Source organism: Heloderma suspectum, chromosome 1, assembly GCF_057233095.1.
Source record: "Heloderma suspectum isolate Gila_16-S chromosome 1, 16-S_ref, whole genome shotgun sequence".
Classification (NCBI taxonomy): Eukaryota; Metazoa; Chordata; class Lepidosauria; order Squamata; family Helodermatidae; genus Heloderma; species Heloderma suspectum.
In genome coordinates this window covers 160,806,730-160,828,893 of record NC_139458.1, presented here as the reverse complement: position 1 = coordinate 160,828,893, position 22,164 = coordinate 160,806,730, and the positions used below count along the sequence as shown (strand labels likewise).

The window sequence follows — 22,164 nt, the reverse complement described above, 5'->3', positions numbered from 1 at the left end:
TCCTCAGGCACTCTGTCTATCAGGTCTAATCCCTGAAATCTATTCCTCACCTCCACTGTATATTCATCAGGGATATGATTGAGGTCATACCTGAATGGTTTAGTGGTTTTCCCTATGTTCTTCAATTTAAGCTGAAATTTTGCAAGAAGCAGCTCATGATCTGAGCCACTGTCAGCTCCAGGTCTTGTTTTTACTGACTGTATAGAACTTCTCCATCTTTGGCTGCAAAGGACATAATCAATCTGATTTCGATATTGACCATCTGGTGATGTCCATGTGTTGAGTCGCCTGTTGTGCTGTTGGAAAAGAGTGTTTGCTATGATCAGCATGTTCTCTTGGCAAAACTCGATTAGCCTTTGTCCTGCTTCATTTTGTACACCAAGGCCATGCTTGCCTGTTATCCTGGTGATTTCTTGACTTCCTACTTTAGCATTCCAATCCCCTATGATGAAAAGGACATCTTTTTTTGCTGTTAGTTCTAGAAGGTGTTGTAGGTCTTCATAGAACTGATCACTTCAGCTTCTTCAGCCTCAGTGGTTGGGGCACAGATTTGAATTACTGTGATGTTGAATGGTTTGCCTTGGATTCGTTGAGATTGTACCCTAGTACTGCTTTTCCCACCCTTTCGTTGACTATGAGTGCTACTCCATTTCTTCTAAGGGATTCTTGCCCACAGTAGTAGATATAATGGTCACCTGAATTAAATTCACCCATGCCTGTCCATTTGAGTTTGCTGATTCCCAAGATATTGATGTTCAGTCTTGCCATCTCATGTTTGACCACCTTCAGCTTACCTTAATTCATTGATCTTACATTCCAGGTTCCTAAACAATATTGTTCTTTACAGCATCGGATTTTCTTTTCACCACCAGACACATCCACAGCTGAGTGTCCTTTCGGCTTTGGCCCAGCCGCTTCACTCTTTCTGGCGCTACTTGGAAATTCCCTCTGCTCTTCCCCAGTAGTATATTGGACACCTTCTGACCTGAGGGGCTCACCTTCCGGCATCATGTCTTTTAGCCTTGTGATACGTTCCATGGGGTTTTTTTTGGCAAGAATACTGGAATGGGTTGCCATTTCCTTCTCCAGTGGACCACATTTTGTCAGAACTCTCCACCATGACCTGTCCATCTTGGGTGGCCCTGTACAGCATAGCTTATGGCTTCTATGAGTTACGCAAGTGCCTTCGCCACAACAAGGCAGTGATCCATGAAGGGGAGCCCCCAGGTTACCTACCCGATAAACATTGTGACCACCAGGTATTGCCAGTTCAGAATTTTCTGAATACTCATTAACATAGACTCTACATGCAGTGTCATTACTTTAACTGAACCCCAAAAGTTGTAGCTCATGTGATAATTTGTTTCTGTGATCTGCTGTATCCAGAAGAGATGTTTAAGGGAATAGATCATTAAAAAAATAGGCAATTACTGATATACCACTAAAACGTTTTTGGTCAAACATTTTTTAGATTACCAACATGGAACTGGTGATTTCAAAACATTTGCTATTGAAAAGATCAATGTCCGTAGGTTTAATTGGATGGATGTGGACACTCAGCTGTGCAGGATGAGGTCTTTTGAATACGCAGATTAAACACATATCATTCCACTGGCATGAAAGGCTAGATTTTAAGAGCATTTTACCTCACATGTGATTTAGGTTTTTAAGTAGCTGCAGGGTTGTTGGTCCTGCTATGATTGAAAGAGATATGAAACCTTTCAGTTGGGGTTTTTCACAGTTTGGATTCAGCTTTCAATGACTGAGGTCTCTTTCATCTGCTGTTCCTATCTAAAAGGTGTATAAAGGATAATTTGTTTTTGCAATGGCAATTCCTCATTATTTGTTGCACTCAAGCAGCTGGAGTTATGGCAGCGATTTTACCTTGTTTTTTTGTAGATGACCTTATATAACATATACAGGCATTTTGTTTGTTTGGATGTAGCTCTGGAAGGGGACACATTTAACATGTTTCAGTGGCCTCTTACTATGTGAACTTTTAAAAAATAACAAGAGGAGAATGGAACTCAGCAGTAGAAAAACAGCTTAATAGCAAGCTCTTATCAGAAACATCAGTTTTACAAATTTTTCTATTGTAGAACCAACCAAATGTTCAGAGCAGAGCTTGAAGATCAAGAAGACCTTTCATGCCTCCTATTTAATAATGTCAGCAATTAACAAGCGCTGGCACAAGCCCACTAGCTCTTCACATCTTGGTGACATGTGCCTCCTTTATTTCTTGTAAAGTTTGGATCTCTTTCAGGCATTAGGTTAAATCCAAGCTTTGTCTTCTGCAATGGAAGGGCGCCTTCCATCTAGAGAAGGCTTTTGATCCAGCAGAAGGGAAAGAGGTGACCTTTGTCAATTCCCCCTCCCCCTCCAGTCCCTTATGCCTTCCTAAAATCTGATCTGGAGGGTACCTCAACACTCCACAGCAGATTTTTGGATGGCACCAAGGGTTGCACAGAGACAAGGGAAATGGCAGAAGTCACCTCTCTCTTTCTGCCAGCAGGATTAAAGATCCAAGCCACTGTCTTGCCTTGGTGGTTGCTGCAATTCCCACAGCCATTATTTTGCCAGAGTAGTTGCAGCAATTTGCACAGTTGCTGCCACACTGGTCAAAAACTGTTTAAAGAGTTCAACTCACTTGAGCTGTCGTGATAGTGTCTTTAAAAAAGGTAAAGGTGTCCCCAACCAGTCGTGTCTGACTCTAGGGTGCGGTGCTCATCCCCGTTTCTAAGCCGAAGAGCCAGCATTGTCCGAAGACACTTCCGTGGTCATGTGGCTGGCATGACTGAACACCGAGGTGCACGGAACGCTGTTACCTTTCCCGCCGAGGCGGCACCTATTTATCTACTTGCAATTTCTTGCTTTCGAACTGCTAGGTTGGCAGGAGCTGGGACTGAAGACGGGAGCTCACCCCGTCACGCAGCACTCGGGTCTCGAACTGCTGACCTGCCGACCTTCCAGTCTGCAGTTCAGTGTCTTAACCACTAAGCCACCGCGGCCCTTGATAGTGTCTTTACAACTATGCAAACAACACCCATCCTCTTGCCCATGCCCTGCATGGTTCCTGATAATATTGTCACAGCAGCCCAAATAGACAGATGTCATTATAGACAGTCACTGTCTGGTGTGGGAAAAATTGCAGGAGCTGATGTAACTATTCTAGTAGAAGAATGGCTGAAAGGGGACTCAGTCCTAACCTTCCCAATGGGGTAGAAAAGGTGGAAAAAGGAGCCTGGGGAAGGAGGACCAGCCAGCAGCTGCACTAGGTGGATCCTGAGCCTGAGCCTGCTTCTGCCCCCGCCCACAGGTACTTAAGGCGGGGCTGCCAGAGGCAGCACCTCGGCGTGCGCCTCGGTGTCGCGCCAAGTGCGACGCTAAGTGCGCACTTAGCGTCGCACTTGGAGTCGCGTAGGACCTGAAGATCTACCCACCTGCCTCTCCAGAGACACCAGCAGCCACAATACCAGCAGCAGCAGAGGGCAGCAGCTTTAAAGACAAGGGGAAGGGGCAAACGTGGACTATTTGCTCCTTCTTAGCTGCTGTTCTCGTTTATTTCTTTTATATTCTTTTAAACTGTTGTGTATTTTATATCTTAATATTTTAATATGTGCCTGGGAGGACTATTGGGCAACTCAGGGGGTGGGGGAGGTGCCACCATAACTGTGGTCACGGGCAGGGGGAGGTATGGCGTTGGGGGATTAACAGGCCAGCTGAGGAGAAGAGGGGCTAGACACCTTACAGCTGTCCCCTCTTCTGGTTCTTCCCCCAACCTGATGGTTCCTGGCAGCCTTACCAGTCTGCCCTCGGGTCTGGTGGTGCTGCTGCTGAATGCCAGGTCGGCCCAAAATAAGACCTCCCTCATCCATGATTTGATTGTGGATGAGGGGGCTGACCTGGCATGTATTACTGAGACCTGGGTGGGGGAACTGGGAGGGGTCACTCTCTCCCAGCTGTGCCCTCCTGGGTACTCGGTGCAGCACCAACACCGACTTGAGGGTCGGGGAGGGGGGGTTGCCGTGGTCTATAGGAATTCAATCTCCCTCTCCAGGCTTCCTGCTCATTCGAGTGCAGATCTTGAGTGTTTGTACCTTGTGTTGGGTACCCGGGACAGATTAGGGATTCTGTTGGTGTACCGCCCACCCCGCTGCCCATCAGACTCCCTGCCTGAGCTGACAGAGGTGGTCTCGGACTTGGTGTTGAGGACCCCCAGGATGATGGTCCTGTGGGATCTCAACTTCCATGCCGAGGCTGCTGTATCCGGGGCAGCTCAGGACTTCATGGCCACCATGACAACCATGGGGCTGTCCCAACATGTCATTGGCCCAACGCATATAAAAGGACACACGCTTGATCTGGTTTTCTCGACTGGACAGGTGGATGGTGATCTGAAAGTGGAGGAATTAACATCTGTCCCTTTGTCATGGTCAGATCACTTCCTGCTGAGGTTTAGACTTCTGGTGGCCTTTCCCCTCTGCAAGGGTGGGGGACCTATTAAAATGGTCCGCCCCCGGAGATTAATGGATTCCGATGGATTCCAGAGGGCTCTGGGGGATTTTCCTGCTGGTATAGCTGGTGCTCCTGTCGAAGCCCAGGTCGCTTTGTGGAATGCAGAGATGACTCGGGCGGTTGACACGATCGCACCCAAGCGCCCTCTCCCTCTGAGCAGAGCCCAGCCAGCTCCTTGGTATACACCTGAGCTGAGGGCAATGAAGCAAGAGGGGAGACGGCTAGAACACAGGTGGAGGAAAACTTGTGCTAAGTCTGACCGAACACAGGTAAGAGCCCACTATCGAGCCTACTCTGTGGCAGTGAGGGTGGCAAAGAGGCAGTTCTTTTCCACCAGCATTGCATCTTCTCAGTGTCGTCCAGCAGAGCTTTTCCGAGTGGTTCGCGGCCTGTTACATTCTGGGCCAGGGAGAGAGACGGTGGAACCCTCGGTAGCACGCTGTGACAAGTTTGCGCGGCACTTTGAGGATAAAGTCGCTCAGATTCGTCATGAATTGGACACCACCATTAATGCAGTTCCATTGGTAGAGGCGTTCAGAGCACCGTCTGGTCCAGTTTTATTGGATGAGTTTCAGTTACTGAGGCCTGAGGATGCGGACAAGGTGCTTGGCCAAGTCCGATCGACCACTTCTGTGCTTGACCCTTGCCCTTCATGGCTTATTAAATCAAACAAGGAGGGGTTGTCCGGCTGGGTCCAGGAGGTTGTAAATTCCTCCTTGAGAGAGGGAGTGGTGCCTGCTGCTTTAAAAGAGGCAGTAATTAGACCACTCCTGAAAAAGCCTAACCTGGACCCAGAGGATGTTAACAATTATAGGCCAGTGGCCAACATCCCCTTCCTGGGCAAGGTGGTTGAGCGGGTGGTTGTAGGACAGCTCCAGGCACTCTTGAATGAAACGGATTATCTAGATCCATTTCAATCGGGCTTCAGGCCTGGTTTTGGGACGGAAACTGCCTTGGTCACCCTGTGGGATGACCTCTGCCGGGAGAGGGACAGGGGGAGTGCGACCCTGTTGATTCTCCTGGACCTCTCAGCGGCTTTCGATACCATCGACCATGGTATCCTTCTGGATAGGTTGTCTGGGTTGGGAGTTGGAGGCACTGCACTACAGTGGTTCCGCTCCTACTTGGATGGCCGATTCCAGAAGGTGGTGCTGGGGGATTATTGCTCTGTGCCATGGCAATTGTGCCATGGGGTTCCACAGGGCTCTATTTTATCCCCCATGCTGTTTAACATCTACATGAAACCGCTGGGGGAGGTTATCCGGAGGTGTGGGCTGAGGTGCCATCAATATGCGGATGACACCCAGCTCTACCTCTCTTTCTCATCAAAACCAGGTGAGGCAGTGGCTGTTCTGAACCAGTGCCTGGGCATGGTAATGGACTGGATGAGGGCTAATAAACTGAAACTCAATCCAGACAAGACGGAGGTACTGTTAGTGGGTGGTTCGTCTGCCCGGCTAGGTGATATTCAACCTGTTCTGGAGGGGGTTGCACTCCCCCTAAAGGATCAGGTTCGTAGTTTGGGGGTGCTCTTGGATCCAGAACTGTCACTTGAGGCACAGGTGAACTCAGTGGCACGGAGCACTTTTTATCAGCTTAGGCTGGTATACCAACTACGCCCTTATCTGGACAGAGACAGCCTAGCTACAGTTATCCATGCTCTGATAACTTCTCGTCTGGATTACTGCAATGCGTTATACGTGGGGCTGCCTTTGAAAACGGTCCGGAAACTTCAGCTGGTCCAAAATAGGGCAGCAAGATTGTTAACAGAGACTGGCCTGCGAGCTCATATTACGCCAGTACTTTTCCAGCTGCACTGGCTGCCAGTCCATTTCCGGGCCCGATTCAAAGTGCTGGTGTTAACATTCAAAGCCCTTAACGGCTTGGGGCCAGGTTACCTGAAGGATCGCCTCCTCCCATATGTGCCTGCCCGGACCTTAAGATCATCATCAGCGGCCCTTCTCCGTGAGCCCCTGCCAAAGGAAGTGAGGCGGGTGGCTACTAGGAGGAGGGCTTTTTCTGTCGTGGCACCCCGGCTCTGGAATGAGCTCCCTAGTGAGGTTCGCCTGGCGCCTACATTGTACTCCTTTCGGCACCAGGTGAAGACCTTTTTATTTTCCCAGGCATTTTAGCTTTCTAAATTTTTATCTTTGCTGTTTTAAATCTGTATTTTAAACTCCTGTACTGCTGCTAGGTTTTATTGTGGTTGTATTGTTATATTGTGGTTTTAATGTTCTATATATTTTAAATTGTTTTATTGTGTGTTGTTTGGTTTTAGTTTTTGTGAACCGCCCAGAGAGCTTCGGCTATTGGGCGGTATAGAAATGAAATGAATAAATAAATAAATAAATAAATAAGATACTTCGGGTGCAATCCTATGCATGTTTAGACAGAAAAAAAAGTCCTACAGTTCTCAGTATCCCTCCAGCCAGCTATGCTGCCTGGGGAATGCTGGGAATTGTAGGACTTTTTTTCTGTCTAAACATGCATAGGATTGTTCTATAATATGATGTGGATCCACATCAGTCTCTTTACTGGTGTGCCCAGTGTAGCTTCTAATCACAGGCACTCACAGCTTGGGTAAAATTCTTCTGTTATGCTTCCATGTTCCTAGCCATAAAATGTTTATCTACTGATACTGAAGTGTTCCATAGACTGGGTAGGAGGCAATGAAGTAATTGTGCATAATCACAGGCATACTATTTCCAAGACAAATGACTCCATCAACATGTAAGCTTCAGTTCTGCACATTTTGCTTAAATACACACTTTGTTTTCCAAACACATTGTAGTCTTGAGTACTTTCACTGAAAATATTAAATGCAAGAGTTTGGGCAGACTTTTTAAAATAAGTTGTTCCACACTGGCTTGCTTCTGTTCTTGCTAGACAGAGAGAGGTAAACACAGATCTTTTTAAAGAAGGAAAGCGATTTGTTTTAAATTAACCATGAAGCTTACCTTCTCACTTCCAGGTAGGCCCAAAGCAAATTGGCAGAAAAAGAGTAGTAGAGAAATTTAGAGTTTGATAACCATATTATTTATGTATCAACCCCAAAGCTCAATTTCTATCAGACCACATGAAAGAAGGTACTCTGACATTACTGACAGCTGAGTTCACAAGCACTATTCACTTCTCCTTTTAGTAAAGTATGAATATTTATTTTATAACCCCTATAAAACATTTAAAATATATATTCAATGTCATGTAAGCATGTACTCAGTTTCATTCAATTAAAAAACAAGAAAGTACAGAACAGTCTCTGAAGAGCTTCTTACAAGACATTTTTCTTCCAATTGCTGTTTATACAACTTATTACAATACCTTTGTTACAAGAATGGAAAGGCAGAGAGTTTTATAATCTTTTTCTTTGTGTGCACTGAACAGTGCTCTGTAGATGCTGAATTCTCCCATGAGCTTTTCATTGTTTGGGTTTTTCACAGAAACAGTGCAGAGGAGAACTTTTTTAAAATACTGAAAATCTAAAGCATAAAAACAACTGTGGGTTCTCATGTAATTCATGTAATACCTTTTGAATGTGATCAAATTAAATGATCAGATCTTAAGCAAGTACTACTTTATTTATACAGGGTTTTGTTTTTGTTTTTTTAAACAACCTTTAAAGTGTTCTGTGCCAAAATGTATTGATTTTGCAATTTCCAGGCTTTATGGGAAGCAAAGGTTTAAAATGGGGGGCGGGGGAAGGAGCTTTCAGAATGGTGCCATTTATTTAAGCTCTGCGTTTCCCATTAAAAACACAACAGGTGATGGTGAGCTAAATCCCCTGGAATGCACTGAGAACCAGAACCACTATTTCTGAAAACTTGGTAGTCTGTTCAAATAGAAAAAGACCTAACATACAGCAGAAAGCATGTTTGTTCATACCAAGCTAAATCAACTCTTGTTCTGTGTCACAGGGATCCTGTATCGCAAGTCCTGCGCATCCTCTGCAGCTTGCCTCATGACCTCTGCCGGATACCAGACTTTCTGTACTCCTGGGAAGATAAACTCCGTTTGTATAAGCTGCTGCAATACTCCACTCTGCAATGGGCCCAGGCCAAAGAAGCGGGGAAACTCTGGCACCGTGCCCAGGGCTGTTATATTAACAACCATAGTGCTCTCTAGCTTGGCACTTCTATCACCAGTCCATTGCTAAACTCTAATGGAAGATTTCTTTGTTGGCATCATTTGTCCTGTGTCATTTCCTTCAAAGACACAACTGGTTTCCATTGTAATGTGGCTGTTTGCGTCCAACTGCTAAAAGAAGAGTTTACTTCGAAAATTCTCAGCAACTTTGTTGGCAAGAGAATAGATCTAGTTGTCTGACTTTCCAGTGTGCACTTTAAAAGAAAAACAAAATCAACAGTCACCCATGTAGAACCCATATCCATTCATGTTGTTGGAAACTAGTCTATTGGAATAAGCACTTAAACTTGGAGGGGTACAACCTGCAGGCTGCAAACCCTTTTGTTTGTTTGTTGTTTAATTTCCATTTTGAGCATATTGTGTATCATCTGACTTTGTTTTATGAGGATTCACAGTTCATGTTCAAAAAGGCCATTCTGGTTAGCAGGACTAGGGTCTGTGCTGGTCTCCAGTGGCATCATTTTCACATTCAGCTCCAGTGATTCAAGACTCGATTTCTGCAAACTGCAGTCAGGCTTGGTCTCGCTCTGAAAAGTACTTAAGAAAACCTTGTTAGCAGTCTTAGTAGAAGACTTGCGCCGGGATGACATGAAGATCAATGGGCGCCGGGAGCGGCCGCTACTGGCTATAGAATTCAAATTGGCTCTTAAAAACTTCTCTTTGTTGGCATGTTCTAGTGTCAGGTGACAACGGAGGACTTGAAGAAATACATTCCGGAACTGCTGGGAGGAGATATTGTACAGGAGTGGGTTCACTACAGAACTGAGGTAGAAGAAGGTATCAGCTATAGGGAGAAGGGTAATGTAGGCTCTGAAGTAGGAGACCGTCCAGTCCTGCTTAGGTCTAGCAGCAGCCATGATCCTTCGAACTTGATTTGGCAGCCAGCATATGGCCAGAGTTGCAACAATCAGTCCTGCAAGCGAGGAGAAGAGAGAAAGAGAGAGCATGGGAAAACAAATCATAAAATATTTAGTATCAGTTCTGCACTTACTGGCTAGGAAATGATAACAATTTTTCAGTGTTTTGCTTGATAGCTTCTTCTGCCAGTAGCAAAATTTGTTCAAAGAAAAAAAAAGGCAAGCCACATTTTCAAGGTCATTGCAGTCTGTGTTCTGATAAGTATTATGTAATATTTAAGCTAGCATTTCTTTTTACTCTTTGGCATTGGTTAAGTTCAAAGACATTATTTCAGTGATAGCGCATTCCTCAAAACATTATCTATTCTCTTATTCCTGCTCCATCCCTTCCTCCTTCCTCCTGTTTTCATTAAAATACAGCCATATTAGAGCAGGCAATACCCAAAAGATGGTCAGATTCTGTTTATATTATACAGAACAAATATGCATACAATTGCATATTTGGCATTATTTTTGGTAACCTTTGTCTTACAGAAGATATTTTTTATGTACAGTGTGAATGGCTCTTTTTATGACAAAGAGTATATAATGGGTGTTTGGAAAAGAAATTCCCATTGAATTAAAATATAAAGTAAAATGGCACAGGAAAAAAATCTCTTAAGCATACTAAGGAAATGGAAATGGTTCCGATAATATGAAATATGTTAAAAGCTTTGATATCCATGCATTTTGTATTCACCTATAAAAGTGTATTTTCTCCATTTCATTGAGGTCCAGGTTATTTATTTATTTATTTTTAAAAGAATATGGACTTTAGAATGTTCGTCCTTGATTCACAGCCATAACCACACAACTGTGGCTTTCGTGTTGGTGGCTACAGCAGGGCAAAGATTCCGAAGCCTCTTGCCGAGCTTCATGTGCCCCACCTAAAAAGAATACTTAGCATTTGTTTACTGCTTTAAAATGTTCAATGTGCTTCATATGCATTACCTTATTTTAATCCTTACAATGACCATATGTGATAAGTCATTTATTATCCCCACTGAAGAGACAGTGACTTGCCTAGAAGTTCATAGCAGTAGTGAGATTTGAACCCTGATTTGTAGTTTAGCCTCGAAGCTACTAGACAACACCACCTTTCTACAATGGGATATGATTTATACATGATGTTCTGGATTACAGCCAAGGTCTATTAGAGGAACATTATTAATCAAGCTTAAGAAGACTCTCCGCTCCCAAGCTGGACAGTACAAAGGAGAATGTATGTAGATTCCCTTTTTTTAGAGGACACAATGGTATGGGGGAAAGGGTTAAAATTTGTCCTTTTAATTATTAAACTGTTCTATAATGTAATTCCAAAGTTTTTAGCCTATTCTGCAATGGTGTCCCTTGTTTTGCAGCAAATGTGCCTTATGTGTAAAACAAAACGTTTTCTGTAACAGAGGTATCCCCCAACCATTGCAAGATATTCCTTGATTTGTGCATTTTGTACCTCGCTGTTTACTAAAGCTCCTGTTTGCTTTAAAGCTACTTATACAACTTTAATTTTACAAAAGTATTTGTAAATAAGCATTATGCTTATTTCTGCTTCTGCCAAAATTAATCTGGACATGTATTTAATCATAATTATGTGGAAACACCAGGGCCAGCCTTATCATGACACAGACTGATGTGCCTGTATCAGCCTGTGGAGTGGCGACTTGTGCCATTCCGCTCACCACCACTGCCCTGCCACCAACAGCAGATGCTCTGGAGACCCTTGCCAGTTCTCCCACCGCTCTCTGGAGCAGCCACCCCCCCAGCACACGCGCCCCACTTTCCCTTATTGCAGCCACGGCTGGGCCCTGGGAGAGCTTGGCTGAACTCTCATGAGAGCACACCCAAGCTGTTGTGATAGTGTGATCTCACAAGAGGTTGAGTGAGCTCTCTGGGGATGCAGCTGAGCTGTCATGAAAATCCCATAGCCAGGAAGAGGCGCAAAGCGGTCCGTGATCTCACTTCAGGCAGCAAGATAAGTTGGGCCTACGCTGGGAAACGCTAAAACAGGGAAGTAGAATAAATCAAGAGGTCCAGAATTCCAAATCAGGGGGGAAAAAAACTTGTTTTAAAGAATGTAAGGGAATTTGACAATGCTGACAGAACAATAAATATGAATGTAAAGAAAAGAGGAGGAAAATTTGCAGCAGCACCTTGGAAGAGCCAGGACTGAACATAAACTGTGTGTGATAGTTGTTTTGTGAACCTCTTGATTTGAATGTTTAATTTTGGTTAATAAAAGAGATTAATTTTTGTAATAATGTGACATTTTTTTAATATCGAAATCTTTCTGGATTCTTTGCTCTCATTATACTATGCCATATATCAATGCATGTTACTTCTATGCCAGGGAATAATTTTGTAATCGAGGTATCTTAGTGCCTTCACCTTTGCAGCAACAAAGCAACTGCTGGTGAACAGGGTAAACTGCCAGACAGTTTTCTCTTGTATGAAGCCCTTACATTCATATTCCTTCTTGCTGCAAAAGTACACAAACTATATTAGCAGACATACTGTATTACCAGTTTCATCTGTTCTTCTCCATGATCCACATAACTGTCAATATGAAGAACAAGACCTATAGTAGATACTTTGCTTCACTTCCAGCTCCTCATTAGTGTACAGATGGTATAAGATACTCACATAACAAATGTCCCATAGTCATTTATCTTTCTATTTCTAATAGCCTATTTTAATAGACTATTTCTAATAGTATCACATGTGAAAGAGGTGAGTCAAGAAATCATAGTTGCATATTTAATTTGTCTTAGAGCCCAAACACACAATCAGGAGTCATCTGGGGCAGCTTTTGCTAGGCTGTGCTGTTCCAGAGAAAGTATGTTAATATGTCGTGCCACCAAACCGTAGTTTGTTTTTTTTATATCTAAACCATGATATGCAAGGGGCTGCCAAACCAACCAGGCCATCAAACCAGTCTTTGAAGTTGGCTTGGAAACCATAGTTTTTGCTGTGGTTTGCCATATTCACAACTTCACAAGTCATAGTTAAGGCCACTGCTCCATCTCATGGGGCTGCTGCTGCACTGTGGAAATAGTGAATTTATGGAGCTGAGTACTAAGCAAATGAGAAAACAAAAGCATAGGCGCAGGTCTCTGTTGTACTTTGAAAACTCAGTTCATACAGCCATGGTTTGGAGTAATGTCTGAATTGTACCATTAGGGAATCACATTTTGAATAGTCCCAAAACAAAACAAAAAATATCCCTGAACATACAAAACAAGACTCAAAAAAGGGTATGAAATCCTTTCTCTTTGGGATGCTAGTTTAAAAAAAAAACCTTGATGGAACCTGTTCTCTATGGGATGCTAGTTGTTTTTTGTTTCTTACATGCAGGATATCTGTGTGTATGCATATAATGCATATACACATACAAAAACTATAGATATCTATGCATACACACATTCAGACAAGTAGCCCCTTAGCTATATCTTGAAATTTATAATTTGTTTGTTTAAATAAATGGTAATTGTAAAAGCTGACCAGATAGCTATTCTGATAGTTTTATCTGCTAGGGTGTCATTGGAGGTGTTTTTCTTTCATTAACCCCACCCCTGAATGGGAGGGGTGATCTGGGAAGAGGTGGAAGAGGGAAGGCTGCATGGTGGTCCCAGTCTGAATTGGGGCCATGTGCTCTTACACTAGAATAAAGAAAAAGCTAACCCTTCGCTACACACTTTGCAATTAATGAAACCTGTAGTTTGGCTCTTAGTCTCTTTCTTTGCTCTCCACTTGCTTCGCTTCAGTTCTGTTTTCTGCTGTCCTTTGCTATAGTCCTGCTTTTTAAACACAGTAATTTCCATCCCCACTTGCTGTCTGATCATTCCTCAAGTAAAAGCGTAGCGAGGTCATGCTCTCATTCTTGTTTCTCTGTGCTGTCATAATCATTAACATGAACTAAAGACCAATGTGGCATGGCATAGGAGAGTCACTGAAGACTCAAATACAAAGTTACTCCATCTTGTCTTTCAAATACATGTGGGACCCACAGATATTTTTATTTATTTAAGCAATGAACCTTTAGAGAGCTTTCACTCAGGCCTGTAGCCAGACATTCCATGATGAGGTGGGGGATCGTTGCAGAACAGCCTAAACATAAATACAGGTAGACAAAGATATTTAACTGTATTAACTATAATGAAACTAACATTTTTTTATTTAAAAAATGAGGGCCTAGTACTCATCAGTTATTCTAAAGCTTTTGCACCCATTGGCCAGAACATCAGCATGCAACAGAAGTTTCTAGTGAACTATTATGTAGAATATGGCATGCATGCTTTATCTTCACAAGCAGAAGAGCTCGAGAGAGAGGTCACCATCCAAACTTCCTCTTCTTCTCCCTCCCACTGCACCTCTCTGTGTCCCCCCAAAAACTGCACTGGAGAATCTCCCAACCCTCTGAAGATTTGGGGGCCATGCAGGAGGCTGAGGAGGGGGAATATGTTATGACTGTTCCGCTGGCAGACAGACACTGACTGGGTTCACACAATACAATAGCCCATACTCAATGGTTGAGTATGGGTTGAGTGTGGGTTGTTGAACTGTAGGTTGTTGAGACGTGGGTAGGGATCTTAAGAGAATTCCGCCACGGACTCCAGTGAGGCAGGATTCTTTAGAGTCCAGCCCCCCGAATCCGTGGCGGAACAGCCTCCCCGCCCCCGCCACCCCGCGGAATCACCCTGGGACGGAGCTTACCTGGCGGCGGATGCGGCGGCTCCGGTGGCAGTGGATGTGGCAGCGGCTCCAGCTTTTCTCTCGGCCACTGCTGGGCTGCTGTGGCCGCAAAATGGTGGCCATTGTAGCGGCCGCCATTGCGTGGCTGGCTTTGTTCGTGATAGGCTATGTAAATACGTAGCCTATCATGGCAAATGGCAGCCACACAAATGGTGTAGCGGCTGCCATTTGCGTCCTTGCCTTTTGCTGTGATAGGCTATGTAAATACTTACGTAGCCTATCATGGCTTACTGCGAGGACGCAAATGGCGGCCGCTATGACAGACGCCATTTGCAGCTGCAGCAGCCCAGCTGTGGCCCGGCCGATAGCTCCACGGAGCTACTATGGAGCAGAGCCGGCCAGAGAGAATTCCAGGGGGAGGGACAGAGCGCCTCCCCCCAACCGCGGATTGCCCAGCACGGAGCCAGGCAAGTCTTTACGTGGGTTATCATGTTATCTGAACCCAGCCATGATTTTTTTAAAAAAATGGTTTGTTAACCACGAACAACCCACAGTTCACAACTGAAAAACCATGGGTTCTTCTCATGGGTTGTTTGTGGTTAACAAACCATGGGTGTTTTTTTTTATCGCAGCTGGGTTCAGATAACACAATTAACCATGTTTCAGCAACAACCCACAGTCAACCTGTACTCAACTCTTGAGTGTGGGTTATTGTGTTATTTGAACCCAGCCACTGTTGGATACAATCGAAACTTTAAAATTTAAAATTGCAGAGGGGATCTGGAATATCTACAAGAGGCCTCTACAAGTACTTCTTTGGTTCTGGGTCTGCTTTTACTTGTTACCATAACAAGTGATACCAAGTTCTAAACCCAAAGCAAAATTGTTATTTATTTATTTATTTATTTATTTGATTTAAACTCCACCTTTCTACCAAAAAATGGCATTCAAGGCAGCTTATGAAACCATTTAAAATAGATTAAGGGCGCAATCCTATTGGGATAGTCGGCTGCGTCCAAACTCGGAGGCGGCTGACTAGCCAATGTAAGGTGGGCGGAGCACAGAGGCGGCCACCACGCGCCGCCTGCCCTGCCTTTGCAGCTAGACAGCTGATTTTGGCTGTCTAGCTGGGGACATCGGAGTGGGGGCCAGGAGGGAGGGAGGCCAGACAGAGCATCATAATGATGCTTTCGTGGTCTACTCCCTGCCCCCAAGACTGCTCCCTTTTCGCTCACTCCATGCTGCAGTTACGAGCACGGAGATGGGGAAGAACCTCACTACCTGTGTGGCAGTAGGGGAGGGGAGTGTGGTTTCTGGAAACTGAGCTCAGAGCCCTGGCACTGGGTCAGTTTTAGGCCTTAGTGAGGTATTAATAATGGATACTCCTGCATATTTGTCCTATCCTTATATCCAAGAGTGATCAAGAATGCTCCTTAAAACTACCAGCTTCATGCTAGGTTCAACTGTAGAGGGTGAGATGTTTTCAGGACTAAACTTGATGCTACGTTAAATGTGTAGTGTCTAGGTGATCCTAACTAACTCTAGAGTAAGCACATGGGGGGCCAATCCAGACTGGGACCACTGCATGTGAATAGAGGAATTTTACCTTCCCCCCCAGCCACTTCCCCCCCCTAAGTTCACCCCCCCACACACACACACACATGCAGGGGCTAAAGAAACTCCATAACGCATTGGGCGAGTCTGCACGTCATGATAAATCACCCTAAAAATAAGCCATGGGGGGTTGGTTGTTCGCTCCCTAACCTATGTTACACCCAACAGACAACTGAGCACTTTGCAACTTGCTATCGCTTGTTTTCCCCTTAGTCCGCCTGCCTCCTCCCAGCACGTATCCTATGGGTCTTTGAGGCACAACCCCTCTTGTATCCTCATCCCTTCGGAGGGAAACTTTTCCAGCTTGCTGCCCTGCTCTGTTCACTGTCCCTTTTCTGTGCAGTTTTTCTGTTCACAACCTCCCCTGCAACCTCCATGCTTTAGAAGTATGCAAATAGGTTCATTTAATATATGTATGTATGTATGTATGTATATATTTTGTGTCATTTACAAGTGCGCACATTTGCCTGTCTGCTATTTACTTTCTTTGGTCTTATCAGCAGTACAGAGCAATGGCCCCTCTGTATGTGTTGAAATCCCACTGTCAATTTTATCATCTCACTGTATTAAATCTTGAACTGACACTTCTCCATTTCCTCCCCCAACTCTGTGCTTCTCTTGACCCTGAACTCTGAAACCAGCAGCTGAATGGGACAGTATTGGGGTGGGAGGGTGTAATTACTGTGGGAATATGAGTGTGATTACTGCAAAAGTATGGGAGAACTTATTGCGAAAATGGCTTCATTTTTTTAAATTTAATTTTTCTGTCATTCCCAAGTGTGCACTTGCAAATGACAGACTTTAAAAACAAAAAAAGAACCCATTTTCACCATAAGCACACCCATACCCCCGTAGTAATTACACCCACTCATTCCAATAGAGCCATGCCGTTCAATTGCCACTTTCAGAGTTCTGGGTAAAGGGAAGTGGTGAAATAGGGGAGGAAACTGACAAGTGTCAATTCAAGAGTAATCCAGTGAGAGGATGAAATTGACAAGTGGGACTGAGACATGTATAGAGGGGATATTGATCTGTACTGCTGCCAAGACAAAAGAAAGTAAATAGTGAACAGAAGAATGTGCACACCTGCACACTTGCAAAGAACAGAGGACCCCCCCCCATTTGCTTACTTCTGAAGCACTGGGGGAAAACAGGTTGCGAAGGAGTTACAGACATTTCAGAGTGTCATTTCTGTATCGGTGGAGGGGTGGACAGCACTGAGGAGGGAGGTGACAGTAGTGACATGACGAGGAGCGGCTGTCTTTTTTGCTGCCTTTGCCAAGTGGCTCTGTAGCTGCTTGGGGCAAGCCATTGTGCCAGGTTTGCATGCCAAGCCATGACTAGGCACACTGGAAACAAGCCACTCTGAACAACCCAACAACAAACCATTATTCTCAGGGTGGCTTGTGCATGGTTCACAAACAACGTCAGGTTCAGATGAGGAAACCATGTCAGGTTCAGATGTCATGGCAAACCACCTTCACACAAACAAAGCTGACAACCCACGGTGGGTTGTCATGTCAAGCAAACCAGGTCATTGTTTTGGTCTCTCTTGCCCTATAGTTATGCAGCACCCTGCCCTCAAAGAATCTGCTGAAAGTTCTTTCAGGTGCATGATAAGACCTATTTGTTTAGATTGTCTTTTGGCAATAGGTTTAGGCCAACAGACAGCTGAGATATAAAATGTGTATTAATCTGAGATTTTATTGTGTTCTAATATTTATTGGCTTTTAAATTAAACACGGTCTCTCTTAAATTTATTGTTACCCATCTTGAGTCCTCAGGGCTGTTTGGGCAATACATTTAATTAAATAAATATATTTATGTGGAGCAGAATTCCAGCCCTTACCTCTTACAGATATATGTAAACGGGCACTCAGATGTACAAAGTACAATATTTTAAAAATCATGCGGACACCACTGAACTATGATCAGCATCCTTGACTGTAAAACATAAAACAAAAATAATGCATTGTCAGGTTTTGTTTTTCTTATCCATAGTCTTGACATTGACCTTTACTGAGAGTATGAACTGCTGCACATGTAAGGTTCTCCCTTAGAGTCTTCAGAAGGAACCAATTGCTTGGTTGTACATACAGCAAGTGAAAAATGAGCTGGTAATAACCTTGTACAGTGCTGTAGAGGTTAGTCTTTCATGGGGCAGGCAGAAGACGATGTGTGTAAACTTTGTCATTTTTATAAGGACAAGTAATTGCTCATCTCTCTACCCCAGAAAAATGTTCTTTGTTTTTCTTGCGATGTGAACAAACATTTGGGCTTGGATGCTTCAGAAATTACTACAAGCCTCCAAGGGAAAACCTTCTATTCTCATTCAAGTCATAATAAGATAGGGTATAAAATCCTTTCACTCTGTTTAATGTGCTTTCACATCCAATACAAACTTGAGTATGACAAATGGAGTGGGGTGGGGTGGGGGGCTCTAACAGACTATGTATAGACTTAGTGTTGCTTTATAAATGAGCAGAATGGGCTTAAGTAATGCAGTGTGAACTTTTATGTAGACCAGTAAACCAAATGCCCTTATAAAACAGGAAGCAATATTTTCTATTAAAATGAGCATCTGTTCTGTCCTTAGAACATATCCACTGGCCAGGTACTTACTGTGCTTTACAATGCTACAAATTTAATCAGAAGCCAAAGAGAGCAGTAGTTTCATTTCCCCTCCCAATTACTGCACTAGAACGACAAGAAACATTCAATGACACAGATTTTATTATTTTCAGAGAAGCATTTTCCTGCAAAAACAAAGTAAAGCAAGTGTCCATCCATCTGTAGCTTTAACTTTTATGCAGTAAAAACAAATGTGCTCTCTTTCCCATATAATGGTCTGAGGCATGTGCTAGTGCCTTTCCTGTTCATGTTTTCAAGCTTATATTGTATTACGGCGCAATCCTAACTAGATCCCTCTGAACTCGGAGGTGACTGCCTATCCAAAGCAGGGCAGGAGAAGCACAGAAGGGATCGTTCCCGCCACGCTTCTCCTGCCCTGCTTTATCAGTTAGACAGCTGATTGCGGCTGTCTAGCTGTGGGAGGGCAGAGCAGGGGAGGAGGCTGCTGTACGACACACAGGATGTGTCATACAGGCAGCTACGTTCTCCCTGCCCTGGAACGCCCCCAGCCGTGCCCCTTTCCAGCCACTCTGCGATCCTCTTGCAAGTGCAGAGGACGGGGCTGTTCCGCACTGCCTCCGAGGCAGTGTGGAAGTGGGGGGAGGTCGGTTCTCCGGGAACCGACCTCGGAGAGCAGGCTCTGAGGTCGGTTCCCAGAAAACACCATATCCTATGGCCGTCTAGCCACTATCCTATGGCCATAGGATTGCTCCCTTATATTGCTTATTTAATAAGCAATATAAGGGAGCTTATTTAATAATTTAATTAATAAGCTTATTTAATAATTTATAAAGTGCACCTTCATCCAGAAAAGTATTCCAGGAAGGAGGAGGATCCAGCCAAATATAAGCACTTTTAAGTCCCTTTGATTTCAGTTACATAGTTACGCCCACTGAATCTCTCCCATGTAAAGTAATAAGATGTGCAGCGCAGTCCTCTCAGTGCCAGCCCTACCATGACAAGCCACCTTGAGCCAGTTGGCTCAAGTGGAGGATTGGGCGGGGTGGCAGAATGAACACGTGTCCCCCCATCGGAGACCTCGCTGCACCATCTGACCCCCTGCTACGTGGCTGGAAGAAGTGCACTCCCCCACCAACTGCTGCCGCCGAGCTGCTCAAACAGAGCAGGTGCCTGGCCAGGTGCTCCACAGGCAGACTGACACCTTGCCAGCCAGGCCACGGAACGCTGCTGGTGGGCTGAGCAGAAGAGCAAGTGAGCAGCGGCTATTGCCCAGTCAGCCATTTCATGGCTGCAGGCATAGGGTTAGGCTGGCTGGCTGGCAGGTGGAGAAGCAGACCAAGCAGAAGCCCCGCACAGATGGTGGCTGGGCCATGTGGAGAGAGGCCTTATATCAGAGGCCCCCGACGTGGTGCCTGTGGGCATGCACATTTTTATTCCCCACCCCCATTTGTTAATATACGTACATGGACTTGTATGAAATGTATACAACTTTCTAGCAATTATACATAAGCGTCAACAAAACCAGACCAAATCTCCAAATAAGTGTCCATCTGAAGGTGGTGTCTATATGCCACCCATTCAAATACTGAAAGCATCGTAAGGTCCTCAATCCATTGCATTATAGGAGGTGAGTGCTTACCCTTATCCAATGTTGTAATATCAGTCCTTTAGCTGTCAAAAGGGCATGGAGTATCCATTTATGCTGACCATTTGTTACTTTCCATGAAGCAGGGAAATAATTTAAAAGAGTGTGTACACAGACAAATATTAAAGCCTGTTCCAGTATAAAATGTATCTGTATAATAACCTCCTCCCAAAAAAGAAGCAACTAATGGGCATTGCCAAAACATATGTTTAAAAGAAGCATTAGCTGATTTGTGCCACCAGCAATTAGCCAAATTAGATAATCCCTTATTAAAGAGAGATTGCAGTGTCCAATAGACATGAAACAAATGTTTTTGATGAATAAGACACCGCCAAAGATCCAAAGATGTGACAGGTAGACACCAATGGTGATCTACTGATTAGGTATTTTGTGGTGGTGCCCATAGCAGTTTCTCAAATTCCCAAATGTGCCCACACGTCCAAAAAGGTTGGGGACTCCTGCCTTATAAGGACCTCCCCCAAGTCAAGGCTCACTTGGACAAGTCTCAAAAGACATTGTAAAGGCTTGTGATACGTAGTGAAAGCCTCACGGTACTTTTCCAATTCTCACAGGCTTGGCAAAGTCTTGCGAGATGTTAGTGAAGCCCTGTGGGACTTTGGGGTGGCTTCTCTGTGGTGTCTGTAGTGGCTGCAGGGAGCACAGGGTGGCAATGAGTCCTGCCTTAGGCAGAAAAATGGCTTGGGATAAGTAACACATACTGATTCAAACACTGATTATCCTAATGCCTTGTGTGACCCACACAGCACTTAAAATATAGAAGACAGCAAATATGCATGTTTTCCTACGCACATGCGCGTTTATTGTGCTGGATGTGCTTTTGTTAAATAAAAACAACAATCATCATTTCTTGAAAGCATCTTTTACACCATCATCTTTTCCTAAGTGACTAAGCTTCAGAGTACAGTAAACCTAGCACTTTAAGTGCCAGCAACATAACTCTGCCTCGCTGGCACAGAACAGAAGAAACTTGGCAGCCGCTTCTCCCTTAACAATTCTTCCTTTTTATGACTCAAAAACATTCCTCCAGACAACAGGATACCAAACTCAGTTCATTACTATCTGCATCTTTATGGAGGATATGAAAATACATTATAGTGAGCAGTGTCTAAAACACAATGGAAAACCTGGATGTCTTTGCAGTGTTTGCTTATTCGAAAATTGATATGACTGCATCTTATGAGGCTTTGAATTGTTCGTCTAAGTTTTAAGGTCTAAAAGCAATACATTTTCCCACAGCAGCCTCTCTAGAGACCAATTATCCCATAGAGCCTGGCTCATCTGACGAGATAAGGATTGCTGTCATAGGAGTGCCCCAGTATTTTTTCCTAGTCTAACGTTGACCCCGATTAAGAATTTCTACAGTCATTGTATCTCAAGACACTTTCTCAGATACACCAGTTATTTTCATGATTCACAGGATATATATGAGTAATTCATTGGTACCAAAATCAAGCCCTTTGTAAAAACAATACTGGCATGAACAAGGTTAACTACCAAAAAGGGATTTTTGTCATTAAATTAAGGGCACAAATGAGGTTTCTCAACATCTGCTTGTACACTGACATTTAAAAAGTAATTGTCACCGGAATATAAGCATACGGCTAGTTGAATTCCAAGCTGAGAGTTGACAGAAATGTATGTGGCTCAGGGTGGCTCAGGGTTTAGCTTGGCCTAGCTTCATATTCGTAGGGATATGTTACGGGCAGTGGTGCACTAGGACATTTTGAAGTGCAGGTGCTCCTCATGACAATCCCCACAGCCACACCCCCAAGGAGAGTAAAAAAATGCAGGCAACTGTGTTGATTCATATCAACAAACCAGTTCTAGGAACAGGTCTTTTGTAAAAGAATCGTAACTGCCCATTCAAGACCAAGGCACCGCAAAATTTTACATTACAACAATGAACAATATATTGACCTGGTTCACACGTATTGAGAAGCCACCATGGCTGAATTTTCTTGTGGGGTTGCTCGTTGTGGCAGGGGCTGCCATTTTGAATATTCGAGCTGGGGGGGCACCATAGCTTGTCATTATGTGCGAATCCAGCAA

General features: G+C 44.2%; 2 protein-coding genes across 3 annotated transcripts in view; one reads left to right on the top strand and one right to left on the bottom strand.

The window, feature by feature from the left end:
- Nucleotides 1-11,816, top strand: part of LYPD1 (LY6/PLAUR domain containing 1) — a 43,114-nt gene extending 31,298 nt beyond the window's left edge. The window contains exon 3 of one of the 2 annotated variants that reach the window (XM_084808713.1): nt 8,430-11,816. In XM_084808713.1, the coding sequence (XP_084664839.1) occupies nt 8,430-8,668 (239 nt within the window). In that variant the 3' untranslated portion in view covers nt 8,669-11,816. The remainder of the gene's footprint in view (nt 1-8,429) is intronic. The other variant, XM_084808714.1, reaches the window with a different exon arrangement.
- Nucleotides 7,656-22,164, bottom strand: part of GPR39 (G protein-coupled receptor 39) — a 199,439-nt gene continuing 184,930 nt past the window's right edge. Inside the window, exon 3 of the mRNA XM_084808712.1 lies at nt 7,656-9,571. Coding sequence (XP_084664838.1) covers nt 9,048-9,571 — 524 coding nt within the window. The 3' untranslated portion in view covers nt 7,656-9,047. The remainder of the gene's footprint in view (nt 9,572-22,164) is intronic.